Source organism: Lissotriton helveticus, chromosome 10, assembly GCF_964261635.1.
Source record: "Lissotriton helveticus chromosome 10, aLisHel1.1, whole genome shotgun sequence".
Lineage (NCBI taxonomy): Eukaryota > Metazoa > Chordata > Amphibia > Caudata > Salamandridae > Lissotriton > Lissotriton helveticus.
The window spans coordinates 896,674,288-896,688,970 of NC_136071.1; the positions used below are offsets into that span (position 1 = coordinate 896,674,288).

Here is a 14,683-nt window from a genome sequence, read left to right on the forward strand (position 1 = left end):
CTTGCACCTTTGGCTAGAAGGAGTTATGGACAGGCTTGGCAGGTGTTTCAGGATAGTGGTGTAAAAATAGTTTGGAGTTGCAGACTAGAGACATGATCTTATGCATTTTATATGGACTTGATTGACAATAGGTTATCACCAGTGACTGGTGCCGGCAAATTAGCAGGGTTGTCATTTTGTGAGAAGTTGTTTTTGGTAATATGACTTGGCTAAGTGAGAATTGGCAAGGAGGATGCTATTAGGGTGAGTTCGAGAGAGGGATTGTTGTTCATCTCATTAGGAACCTATTGTGAATGAGATATTGGATGAGTTAGTTAACTTTCTTCCAGAGTGCTTTTATTCAAGATCAAGGGTAACCAGTTTTCGCTGTGCATGGGTGGGTTGTTTTGGGGGGCATTTAGCTTGTCTGAGTTGTTGGGTTGTGGGAAATTTCCACAGGGCATTGTGATGTGGAACCCTATCTTAGCATCTTGACTGACTGATGTTTATTGCTTTATGTAAAAGCACCGTCTACAGACAGACCTATTAAGGGGTATAGCATTCCACTACTTAATGTATGTATTAGATGTGCTACGTTTAATCGTGTGGTATGCACATTTAGAAATATTTGGTCAAATTTCCTGTGATCCTGTCCACAGGACTTTCTTCCTGTGCATCAAATTACAAATATTTGTCTTGTAAATAAGGTTAAATGCTGACTAGTACTGTCCCATTTATATGTTCCCGCACCACCCCATCACATCCTGATTCCTGTAATCCTCCCTCATTTAGGTCCTGCACCTCATGCTTGAAAGACTACAACCAAAATAAAACTAATTTCAGTAAAGTGCTCTGCTGGCCGTTCAATATTGTTCCATATTTGAAAACCCTATAAATACTGTATAAATCTCCCTTCAAAAGCTGCTTTGTGTTCACTAAATTTAGAGCACTATTATTAACCATTAACTTTAGGAAAATATACAAAAGAAGAATGACTAACAACATAGTGGACAATGGCTAGAAAGATGTGTGACTTTTCATTTTTGAGCTAGCACAATTGGTGTCATCACTGGGCTTTTGCACTAATACATCCATTACCAATCTGCACTTCAAGAAGGGATCCATGAATGGTATTTACATACTATGTTTATTGACGTGACACAAATATTGGAGAACATTACCTAATCCAAATCATGTACATCTATAATACTTAGATTGCTGCTTAGAAGTCGATCATCATCAGCTAAGAATCCATGGTTCAAGGTTCTACACAGTCCATAGACCTGCACTAGAATTCAGCTGCTGAAGGTAAAAAAAATGATATACAAAACAACGGAATTCATCATTTTACCGAAAAAAAGTGTTCACAAGAATATCCAAATGGTGTCATTGCTGTTGGTCTTAAATTGAAAAACAAACAAAAAAAAACAATGGAAATAAGGGCTTATATTTGTAAAAATCCATATGTACAATGTGTGCAGGTTTATGTACAGGAACGAATAGAGGGACGTTTAGAATGACCGCAGTGATTGCAGCTCACATGCGCGCGCTAAACGTATTCTGAAGATTCATTAATGTCTTTCTCATTGGTCAGATAAAAAGGATGAGCATAAAACACCCAAACGGGTTAAAGTTTTTCCAGCAATGAAGGAATGTTTTGTCTAGCATCCAAATGTGCTGATAGGTTCATGTGAGCAAATCAGGGTCCTCCCGCCTCCAAATACTCAGGGTTTTCTGCTATGGAAAGCAGTAGAATGCCATTAGTCTTAGATTCCTTAGGGAAAAAGTCTTGTTGGTAGTCTGGGTTGTCAAGACTAATCTGGTGGTTCTCTTCCTGGTCCCATAATTCACCTTTACCAGTGCCATTGGTCATGAAAGGATGGGCTGTGTTCAAGTATTCAGGGTTGTTGACAGCCATGCTTTGGGGGTTCTGGTACAGGTAAGCCGTCGGAGACAGAACAAGTCCCAGATTGTGGTAGACTGGATTCTGCACATTGGATTCACTTGGCCTTTTGGAAACAATTTGGTTCACGTATTCTAAAAAGCAAAGAAATGAGATTAAGTTATACATTCATCTTAAACATTCATGAAACCGTCTGGATAAATACATAAAAAATGCCTAACAATATTACAAAATGACAAATACAGTACAAATGATCTTAACTTTATAGTTACAAATTTACGAGAACAGAGAATGATTAGTCTCTTGATTTCTCGTCAGGGCTTTATCTGTGTCAACATTGTAGTGGGAGATGAGCCTGCAGCCGTGGCCCGTGCAGGTAAGGGCGGTGGGACGGTGGGGCCGGGTGGGTAGGATTTCGACGGGCGATGATGAGGGAAAATTAATTATTTATTTAATTTATGCTCGTCATCAACCGTTAAAATACCCCCTCCAGCCGGTCCCACCGCCCCACTGCTCTTTCCTGCACAAGCCGCTGCTCTGAACCTGAGATTTCTTGACAAGTTACGGTGCTGTGTGAGAAGACTGTGGCACCCAGACTGCTTAAGTAGATTGTTTTCTAATAATGCCTATTAAAAATAGTGCTGCACATTTCTTGTGTGTGCTCAGTTAAAGAAAAGGGATCCCATTTAAAACCCTGTATCTCTGTACACCTTGTATTACTGTTACATTCCAAATGCAAACTCTTCTGGATAAGTACAATAGAGACTTGTGGGGCACCATTTGTCTGTTTTCCCTGTTCAAAATGGTAAGTTGATGAACTTCAGCTTAGATGGGGGCCAAGGAAATCTACCCAGGGTGATCAGAATTGCCCCTGGCATGGAACAAGAATTATTACATAATTTTCCAAAGTCTGATCAGTATCTTGTGATGTGTTACTTCTGTGATGAAGTCACTGGTTCTCAGGCATGTGATGTAACATTGTGCTATTTGGAGTTTTTGAAAACAGAAAAGCGACTCTACCTTATTTGTTCGAAGGCAGTGTGAAAGAAATGCTTGATCTGTTATTTTAAAAAGCATGGTTTGAAGGGAGATAATGGTAGGCAGGGCAAGTGGGACTGGAGGGAAGCGAGAAGATGGGTGACTGAGTCCAAGCAAAGAGCGGTCTATTCTTCCTGCTCAGAAGAAGGGACCATATCTAGATGCCCATGGGGAGTAAGTAGAGATGGAGGTCAGAAATATGAACAAGGACTCCCATCCAATCTGGCACACATTGCAGGAGAACCACACATTTCCTACCATTCTAACAGGATAGAACGTAGCAAAAGAACCAGATCTTTGGCCTCACACCACTGCCAAAGCATGTAAGCCATGTCTGGGGGCTTAGTGGACTAATGCGTCCACTGTAGGAGCCTGTGTTTGACCTCCTGGTCATATATTCAAAGCCCAGCGGGTCCACTTCTCCTTTCATCCTTCTAAGGTTGATAAAAGGAGTACAGTTGGGTAACAATAAACGTCTGTTATTCAGCACCAAGATTCCCTTCTGGGTGAACTTGCACTTTACAAATACACATGTAAGCAAGAGCATACTCCAAATTGGGGCAGCTATTGATGCCATGGCAGCACAATTAGATTCCCTTTCCCAATGCATACAAAATCTGACAAAGGGACAAGAGGAAACCCCTGTAAATGGCGATAGCAAACTAGCCAAGGACCACCATTTAGTGGCACCAGGAAAAACATGTCTGACTTGTACTACACTAATAATAACTAGGCATGTAGCACAAGACAGCTTGACTTTTCTGCCACTTCATTGCAAATGTTTATTGATGCACAACTGATTTAGCTGATAAAAACTCTCTGCGCAGCGTATTTAGCGCTGGATGTGGAATGAAGTTTCCCTAACTATTCTCGCCGCCATTGACAGCGAGACGCGAGGCCACGCCCACTCGAGGCCACGACCCCGCCTCGCTCGGCTTAAAAACGCTGAATACAAGCGTCTAGAGTCAGAACCTGTTTCCTCCTGAGGCGAAAAGCCGGGAGTTTGTTTGCTCGTTTTTTAACATTTTGTGTCACTACTTACTTGTTGATTTTAAACGCACTCCTCTCCTGGCACCACAGAACTCTGTTTAAAAACTCTCTGCACAGCGGATTTAGCGCTGGATGTGGAATTAAGTTTCCCTAACTATTCTCGCCGCCATTGACAGTGAGACGCGAGGCCACGCCCACTCGAGGCCACGCCCCCCGCCTTCCTCCCTCCCTTGATAGTATGTGCTTACACCGTTCGCGCAGCGGACCGGCGCAGCGGGCGCGCCAAAGGCGCGCCTAAGGCAAGCCCGTCTGGGCCCGTCCGGGCCAGGACGGCCCTAGGCCGGTCACTATGCCCATTTCTCCGAGTCAAGACCTTTCCTATACTCGAGATAGTCTTCTGGCCCTGAATCCACCTAAACACCCTATCTGCAATTACATCTATACGGGAGACAACCTTTTTACCAGCTGTAATCTCTGCAACACGCTTCACGCGAGAACAGAATGCCGGAGCCTACATCTAGGCCTACTTAATTGCAGATCGCTCGGCAAACATGCCCACGAGTTAAACCTCCTTATTGTAGAACACGCCTTGGACATTCTGTTTCTCACAGAAACTTGGCTTACCCCTAACAATGGCCCTGATATTGCTAATGCCCTACCTCCCGGCTACCAAATCTGCTCATTGAATAGACCGAGTGGCAGAGGAGGTGGTTTAGCTATAATACACAAAGATCACCTTACTTGCAGGACTGCCGACGGAAACATTAAAGACTGCGAAAGCTGCCACTTCACCGTACAAATCTTGCCAGAAACGTCTATGTCTGGCCTACTTGTATACCGCCCCCCAGGCCCACTTGTCGAGTTCCCCAGCAGACTCATGGAGCATGTCACCCTAAAGGCCACGACTTCCTCTAATTTCCTCCTATTGGGAGATTTCAATCTCCATTTCTTGGACCCAACCGACGCCCCCGCAGCTGAACTGCGGCTGGACCTCTCGTCTATTGGCCTCTGCTTAATGAACCCACAGCCCACCCACGACAAAGGCCAGTTACTGGACCCGATCTTCACAAACATTCATGACCTTAAAACCCGCGTGCACCTCCCTCTTCCTTGGACTGACCATTTCCCGATCCCTTTTGAATGGCACCTTGACATCCCTCCACCCCAACAGCCTAGAATCAGAACCCTTATCAGGCGCTGGCACAAACTTGTCCCAGAAGAATGGGCAGCCAAACTCATGGAATCTACTCCTCCCCTCACTCACAACCCCACAATTGCAGATACTGAATTCAATGCGTGGCTCACCCAATCACTCGACTGCCTCCTTCCTCGATCCAGCACCCTTAAACAAACCAAGAGAGTTAACCCCTCCCCTTGGTACACCCCTGAACTTAATATCCTACGGAAGGAATGCAAGAGGACTGAACGCGCATGGAGGAAAGATAAGTCAGCAGAGAAGAAAGATACGTTTCGGTCTGCCCTAAAGACCGACAAACTCGCGCTCCAGAAAACCAAGAGCTCTTTCTACGAGGAAAGAATTAAAAACGCATCCTGCTCCGCTCAGGAAACTTTTACCATTCTAAAAGAACTTCTCCACGCCCCAGATCCCCCTACGAAACCCCTGGACCCTATAGCCGCGGAAAATAAATGCGTCAAACTTGCAACATTTTTCGACGAGAAAATCCAAAAAATTCTCGCCTCCCTACCTCCTCCCGACACCGGTCGCACAGACGGTGACAGTCTCAGCCCCCCCCCTGCCACAACCCATCACTCAACACTCAGGCACCCTCCCTCGATACTTTCGGCCCAGTAACCACAGAGGAGGTAGCCATGACGTTCGCCTCTATCAAAAGTGGCTCCCCCAGCGACCCGGTTCCACTGCGCTTCCTAAAGAAAGTGGCCCCCACGGTGATCCCTCCGCTCACGACCCTTATCAACGCCTCTCTACTACAGGGAGAAGTCCCTCCCAGCTGGAAAGCAGCAGTAGTCAAAGGTCTACTGAAAAAACCTTCATTGGACCCTCAGGACTTAGCCAACTATAGGCCAATCTCCCTCCTCCCAGCAAATAGCAAAATCACGGACAAACTAGTGAACAAAAAGCTGTCACTATTTCTAGAAACTAACAACCTGCTTAGGAACCCTCAGACAGGCTTTCGCCCTGGCCAGGGTACCGACACCGCCCTCCTAGCGGCAGTAGAGAAGGCCAGAAGCATTTTGGACACAGGAGGATCAGTGGCAGTGATCCTCCTGGACCTTAGTGCGGCCTTCGATACTGTCAACCACCAGGTGTTATTCCAGCGTCTGAGAGACATTGGAGTGAAGGGCATGGCTCTGAAGTGGCTGACGTCATTCCTCAGCAACCGTTCCTTCCAAGTCTGGGAGAATGACAGCCACTCCCCTGCGGTCCCCCTCCGTTGTGGAGTACCGCAGGGTTCATCACTAAGTCCAACGTTATTCAACGTTTACATGTCCCCGTTGGAGGAGTTGGTCACTCCGTTTGGAGTGACGATTATCAACTATGCCGATGACACCCAACTGGTGGTGACTCTGTCACACCTGCACCAAGAACCCTCCAATCTCCACGGTTGTCTCACTGAAATCCACGGCTGGATGAACTCCTCTGCACTAAAACTCAATGGGTCTAAGACCGAAATCCTGCTGCTTGGACAAAAAGGGCCCTCCATGCCGCCCAACATGTGACCCACCTGCTTGGGTGATCCCCCTGTTCCCAAAGAGGAGGTCAAAAGCTTGGGTGTATGGCTCGAGAAAGATCTGACCTTTAGATCCCAGGCAAAAAAAGCTGCCGGAATATGCTTTGGACTGCTCAGGGCATGCAGGAAGGTGCTTCCCCTGCTCCCCTTCACTTCCCGAAAACTGCTGATCCAGGGCCTTATTTTGTCTAGGCTGGATTACAGCAACGCAATTTACTTGGGAGCCCCGGAAGCCACATTTAACACCCTTCAGAGAATCCAGAACGTGGCTGCCCGACTTCTTACCAACACCCCGGCCAGATCATCAGCTAAGCCAGCCTTGAAGCAGCTTCACTGGCTTCCAGTCAGAGAAAGGGTTGTCTTCAAGGCCCTCTGCCTGGCACATAAACTCCTCCACAACAAAGGTCCACCCATTCTCAAAAACTTTATCATTCCCTACAAAGCCACCAGGTCACTCCGGCCAAACCACGAGAACCTCATCACTGTCCACAAAGTGAAAAGAGCCCGAGCTGGAGGTCGCCGCTTCTCAGTAAACACAGCAAAACACTGGAACAGTCTCCCCCGGAAACTGAGAACCGAACCAAATCTCCTCCAATTTAGGAAAGCCTTGAAAACTCTTCTGTTTTTTTGATCTCCCTTTCCCTCCCTCCGCTACTCCCTCCTGACTACCAGGTTCTAGCGCCGGGATGCTCTCGGGTTACTGCGCGCTCTACAAAAACCTTAAAATAAATAAATAAATAAATAAATAAATAAACTGACCATATTTTTCAACTCTTAACGGAATGAAAGGTTGATTAAAATGCTGTAAGGATCCAAATTATGCCTTGCATTTCACATGCAGTTTCTTGAGGTGTGCACAAGTCATTTTACCAGGAATTCAATTTGGGGGGGACTGCTTACAGAAGGATCTCTACAACAAAATCGTTAACACCCCTATCTACCTCATAGAGAAGGCAAATCTGTGACCTAATGTTTCATGCACTGCTTTAGATCAGATACTCTACACCTCCTATCTTATGACGATTTAGAACTGTGACCAGAGCTTACACGCAGACTTTTGAGTCTAGCAAATGCATTCTGGGGCCAGCAAGTGCAGTACCAACACCCTTTATTTATAGTGGCTCAGAGTCACAGTGCAGCATGAAGCGCTGCCTATGAAACCAATTATCATCCATATGCTGCACTATAACTAAATAGTGCATGACCATGGGAGCCACATTCACCAAATTATTAGTGGGACCATGCCAGATCATATATGCTGCATTGAAGTCCGAACCTCAGGATGCCCTGTGCATCAAATTTCTAATTGAAAGAACCGGAGATTGACTACTTCCCCAATTCCCTTACACACAAATAAGTTCCTAATGTATTAATTGTATACAGCACCAGCCAGCAAACACTGGCACCCATGCTGTCCTACCTTTAACTTGGACAGTGTGGAACAAACCCTTAAAAAATGGCGCTTCTACTTATTCTTGGCAGAGGTTTTTTGAAAGGTAGTGTAGAAATGTGTTGCAAGGTGGTAGGTTTACAACACAGTTTAATATCATCACAATCACGAGAATAATTCTGCCACCTGTTGTACTCTACTGGGCCAAGATTTAAGAAAGCAACTGTGCAAATCGAATGGACAGAAGAGAATGACTCTGGCCTGTTCCCACAATACTGCAGTTTTAGCCATTCACATTGAATTAGAGCTGGGAGCCCTTAGATCCTATTCACGCTGTCAATTCTGGCTGCCCAAGTTGAAGAAACTTAGCAGGAAAATGGACCAACGTATATGAAGTTCTTGTTGAACAATTCCTATCCCTCCACACATCTACGATGACGGAATTTATCAGGATAATGTCAATTTTAGTCAGTGACGACTGCAGTAATTAGAAGATTTAATTCTATAGATGCACTGAAATATTGAAATTCTGTGCTCTCGGTAATAAGATTAAACAACGCGGTAGAATGCCTACTGGACATGAACATGTTACACTAACTAATTAAACTGTAAGCGCACCATTAGTTCGTAACAATAATTGGTGAAACTAACTGATGTGAAGTACACAGAACTTTTTGCATTCACGTCTGGATCAAGCGAAACTAAAAATATAACTGGTAGGTGGGCTAACGATGTACATCATGAAAAATTACATTTTAATATATGATATTATGGTACATTCCTTTAGTTCAAAACACCATAGCTAATCACTGTTGTATATAATAAGCACGTACCTTAATGTGATTTCAAATAAGATGTTTGCCTAGATAGTTTGTGGTATGAAAACTGCAACTCTTATAATATAATCAACTTAATATTCATTATGTGTTTTCACAATTTATTGGAAACTGGCAGTCAGAGTCGCAAAGGTTGGTGGCAAATCTTGCTCCCATACGATAAATCCCATTTTAAGAGCTATTATCAACTTTTAATTGATTTTTCAAGAATCCCATGAGTAGTAATGAAAATCTATGACAGTCTTAGATTTCCATGGCAACTCAAATATATAACGTTTTTGCATGAAGAATTGTAACAAGGAATACAGTTCTGCATGTCATGCATAAATGGAATGAAAATGTTGACTTGCAAATTATCTGTTTTTGTTTCCCATGTAGAAACGACTCCTCTTATACCCTGACTCAATATAGGGGTTTTCTAATTCCCAACCCATATTCTGGATAATGATTTACTCCTCTTGCCAGGAGTAGTTTGCTGTGCATATTTAACATGGACATCCACATGGATCACAACATTGGCTAGCATCTCTAGTAAAGTACCTGCTTATAGAGGAGTGAAACAAGGCTGTGTTTCAGTTTCATTATTGTTTAACATGGGCAGTGCCACTTTTAATATCGTTAGTGTATGCCACAAGATTGGTAAATCGCATAACTCTGGTTTGTTCGAATCTGAGGGTACATTGCTTTTTAACCACATTCAAGTTAGGTTACAACACTTATAGCAAGGAATATAAGACTATTGTAATATCAGCCTTCTCCACATCAGCATCTAAAAAGTACAGAGATTTGAGAAATATGATTTTTTCTTCTCAAAGAGCTAAAAAGGTACTAATTTAAAGGTATTGTTAAAAATAAGTATATGTGTCTTATAACTGATAACAGATTGGCCTGGAAGAAATTTCTAGGTTTGAAAAGAACAATGTCCTAACCAATTACGCCAAGTCTGGCTAAATGCAGCTACTCTTTAGTTAATAGATTGGGCCAGTTTCTTGTAAATACCTACAACACCAAAGTGGTCTGTTTTCTTACATGTGGTGCAGCAGTATGGGCCAGAATAAAACTGCATAGTTTGATCAGTCCGAAGCAATGAGCCTGAGAAAAGCTAGGCCTGTACGAGCCAATCAATGTTCTGCTTTGCTCAGAAAAGGCAAGATCCCTTCAGTTTTTGATATGCCTAATCTCGGACATTAAAACTTTGAATCCACATTGTTTATTTGGATGTACGCCGTTACAACGCATGCTTTTACAACGTATGCCTTACGACTTACGTTGGGGGGCGCTGGATAGTGAATAGTTTAATTTACTATTCCAACTCCAGTCCCCGTGGATAGTAGGGAAGGTGTTGGATAGTAAATTAAAACTATTCACTATCCTAGAGCGCCCCCCAGCGCAAGTCGTTGTAAAAGATGCGTTGTAATGGTTGCGTCGTAAAGGTACGTTGTTGTAAAAGTTGCGTTGGAAAACGCTGTTCCCCGTTTATTTGCCGTGTACAAAACGACCTTGAAAAAATCTCTCAACTTTCATTCAGGGTGGGTTAAGCAAAGACATTTGGACTATGTTAAATGATCATTTTATTACTAAAACTTTATTCAAATCACCATTCAAGCAAACACGTTATCTGTGGCCATTTGATGCAAATCAAGCATATTTGCTGCAACATAGCACTTAACTGCATCTCGGATGTATGCTCAAATATGCAGAATTTGTATTATGTTTATTATGTACCAATTGCTTTGTTTGACTTTCTGACTAAGGGACTAGTCAATAATAGCAGGGTGGTAACTCTACACTTAAAATTACTGTCCTTTTATGGGATCACCATGCATGCAAAATTATTGCATGTGTCTACTCGAGTATTCCCCAATACTGTGCAATATCCAAGGGCTAAATTCCAGAGTTTTTTTTTCTTCAAACTGAGGTAATGTGTCTGGGTTTTAGTGCACAGCTTGGGTGTTGTATGTCCAAGAAACTTGTCATCCAGTTTCATTATGGATTGTTATGGTGAGATTGAGAATATAATTTCTCTTGCAATCGAGAAAAGTGGAAAGTACTTCCAGCCAACACAACTTTGTGCAGACTTGAAATAGCTAACCTAAACTTCATTGTACATAGTATTATTGTGCAACATGCTGATTCATCAATGTGTACGGTTTATTTTTCCATTTGTAGGGAGGCTCCACCTTCAACAAAACATGTGACGTACTTGTGTACATTGAGTCTCAGAGGTGTATATTATTGTGTTTCAGAATGTCTTTATATTGCATTGAGGTAATTGAGCAGTGTGAATATCTGAAGTGTTGACACTCAAAAACAGCACTCAACAATTTCAGGCTTTTGGCTGTATATTTTTTTCAAATATTTCTGGTTACAGCCTGTAACATGCAAGCCTGTGGATGTTCACTTCATTCTGCAGAGCCATACCCTTGGAAGGCCCACTTTACTGCCCTCATTGTTCCTTTACCGCCTCCCATCCCACCTCTCTGCTACTGCTCTGCGTCCCTTTCCTGTTTTCACTTGGTTCTTTTCAAATAAAAGTTTTCTTTCACTATCCTTCAAAACTATATGTTGCTGTTAACTTACTTTCTCTTTTAGAGATTTATGCTCAATATAAGTATTTCTGAAAAACTTCTTTAGCTAGCTCTATTCAAATATTAGAAACTGACATTTTAAAGCATGTACAGAACAATTTTGGGAAATGGTATACAATATTTTGCAACATAGCAATACTCCTGTAATGCGTTTGCAGAATAACTCTCTCTTGCAGTTATCTGCATAAAACTTTTTCTTTTATACAAACATTTTTCTGTCACTGAGAGCTAAAGCTTTTTTCACTTCAGCCTAAAAATATATTCAGTCTTACACCTACTTTCATTGCTCCGACATACACACAGGGAGGTTGTTGCACTTAAAAACATGCACAACATTGCAATGGATGGTGAAGCTTGAGGTTGTGTGGGGACACCATGGGAGCTCAAGTATCCTCTTGTCCCTTAGTTAAGGTACTGGTCGCACCTCACAGGGTTGCGTAGAAAGCAATCATTGAACCATTCCAGACTCCATAGAGCGCACTTGAGATCTCACGAATGTCGCCAAATAAATTCCAGCTATTAATTATATACGCTGGAAAAAATTGTATATGGAAATGTAAGAAATTGTCAAAAAATGTGTTTGATTGACACAGATCAAGTAGGGCACAGCATTTATGTGAGAGGAAAACTGAAAGATGAACACCTCCCAAACCTCGCATGAGCTTATGATTTCACATTAGACTTGAGAGTCATATACTAACCAGGTGCAGGCAGGAATCGATCATCGATGTTGTCGTCTTGCAGGATTACAGTCGGATCCGAGCTGTACCTTTGAGCAAAGCTATCTTCTCTCGTGGGGGGTCCCTAGAAGATTTAGAGTAAAACATGCAAACAGTTAACAGAGATCACCGAACAGCACAGGCCTAACATGAGAAGGACCATCAGACAATTGAAGATATGTAGACCTTGTCTTTTTGTCATTTACAAAATTATGCACAAGAATGACTCTTTAGCTTACCTTAAACATTTTCAACGACAGGGCTACAATAAAATACACAGATGCCAATATGACTGCTATCAATGCTCATTTGGATTTATTTTCTCTGATGAAATTATTTGAATTTTAGCAATGCCCTACGCTTTGGTAAACAGAGTTTCATGTTACAATGCTCAGGGAATAGCGGCCTTGCCTTCAATGTTACAAAGAGACATCGCACCGTCTGTGGAGCTGGCAACTAATTTGCTGCGTTCTATGTACCGAGCTGAGGTAAGGTGAATGAAGACCCCCCCCCCACTTCTTTAACACTGGGGATAATTGTCCTAATTTTTAAAGACTACGTTTGAGCCAGGTATTGCATCACTGCACTCGAGATATTGCAAGGAATCATTTTCAAAATAGATTCAGCTTAGGCTGATGTATAGGCTATTATGTATCATGTTTATGTATATATATGTACATGTAGGTATGGATAGAGCCACTTCCACTGAAATCTTATCAGGGTGTCGCCCAAGTAGATTGGAGTGCACTGTTAGCACCATAGAAAGAAGCCCTGAAAGGGTTATGCTGAGCGATTGTCCATAGCAGCAAAGAACAGTAAAATATAGATATAAAATACTTGTTGAAAAACGGTTGAAAAGGCACTTTGTTGATGATGTCTTCCTCACTCTGATACATTTCTTAAATTCAGTGCCCAGGAAGGTATTTTCGGCAAAATATTTGTAAAATTCACAGGGATTTTATTATTTCCTTCCATTTTAGGTCCTTGCAAAAAATTATGGCTACCCAATATAAATTGACTTGCGGCCTCCACTTAAGGCGGGGTCACTTGTGTGCAAGGCCACCATGGTAGACATGTCAGTCCCGCCCAGTAAAATGCCGAAAATGTTCCTGACATGCGCGGAAAACTCCAAGCATGGCAGGGACATTTTCAATGTGGGTTCCGGGAATATTTTCCCAATTTGAAAGTACATTTATAGGACTATAAAATCCATGGACGGCAACTGAAAGGGAGCAGAACGAAATGGGGTGGAGGTTTGGTGGTATGTCCTTTCCGGTGGCAAAATGCTATGGAACATTTAAAAAACTTTGTCTTGTGGCAAAGCACATTATACTGCACATTGCTTGTCTCCCGCACATTGCTTCTACTCTGGCTGGTTGCGTTGTCTAAAAATTGAGCAACCTAAAACTGAATTAATATGAGGAAATTACAAATGCTGCTCAGCGAAGGAGAAAAGTCATTATGAAATCATTAGTGTGTTACAAAATGACTCTGGATACTAATACTGGTAGAAAATGTTGTCAGAGAAGCCCAGAGGAAGAGCAAAGAGAAAATCTGGTGCAGGGAGCTAATAAAAAACAGCTCTCTGATGACTGCACTATTGTGGGGGTAAGGAGGTCAGCTACAACTGCCCTAGGTGACTGGTGCTCGCCACCAGGTGCAAAACGAGAACAAAAGCAAAACGTGAAACGGCCCAACGGGGCCTGGGTTATGACTGTTTAAAGTTTGGTGACCTTTGACCCTTTTTTTTTACCAGTGATGAAACACCTCCGGGAAGAAGAAACTGCGGGGAAGCACTGTCATGATTTCCCTGTGCGAGGCATAAGGGTCCAAGACCCTGTTCCTGGGCCCGAGAAGAAGACGACTTCGAGGGAGCATTGTTGCACTCCCTCGTGATGGATAAAAGTGCCCTGGACTTTCATCCCTGGCCCTGATGGCATAAAGGGAGAGGGGGATTATCACCCCACTCCCCTGTGTAGCCTGCCCACCCTGCTTCCTGTGCCCGTGACTTGGGGGCGTGGGAGGCCAGCCACAATCGATGCAGAAGCGGGTAGGCCAAATGAGCGCTGAGGCCTCATGTGCTGCCCACTCGATGAGCTGGCAGGGACAGTCAGGGATGGGCTCCATGGTCTGTGCCTCAACATGGGAACCTGCATGCAGGGTGCCCAGGTGTTACAGGCTCATATTTCACTTGCACAAAACCATAAAAATTCAGCAGTTATAGTTAATTGAGCTAACAATAACTTACACCACTGCTTATGACGTCATATATTACATCACTCATGCTATGATCAGCGACATCAATGATGCCATCACTAATGACATCTCAAATGACATCACTGATGACATCATCCAGTGAGTGTAAGTGTTTCGGGAACATTTCTGAGACTTAAAGATAGATACTAAGCTACTGCATAAGTTAAAGTACTATTCTTTCTTTACTACTTAGTGATACTGTTTCTAACATTTGTCATCTGAGTGGCTGTGTGACTGTATCAGTGTGTGAGTGGGTATCTGGGTGGCTGTATT

The 14,683-nt window shown here is 43.1% G+C and overlaps 1 protein-coding gene across 1 annotated transcript in view; it reads right to left on the reverse strand.

The window, feature by feature from the left end:
- Positions 1-1,107: 1,107 nt before the first annotated feature.
- EGFR (epidermal growth factor receptor) overlaps positions 1,108-14,683 on the reverse strand; it is a 503,676-nt gene continuing 490,100 nt past the window's right edge. Inside the window, exons 27-28 of the mRNA XM_078663539.1 lie at positions 12,137-12,239; positions 1,108-2,016 (exon numbers count right to left, since the gene is read on the reverse strand). Coding sequence (XP_078519665.1) covers positions 1,679-2,016; positions 12,137-12,239 — 441 coding nt within the window. The 3' untranslated portion in view covers positions 1,108-1,678. The remainder of the gene's footprint in view (positions 2,017-12,136; positions 12,240-14,683) is intronic.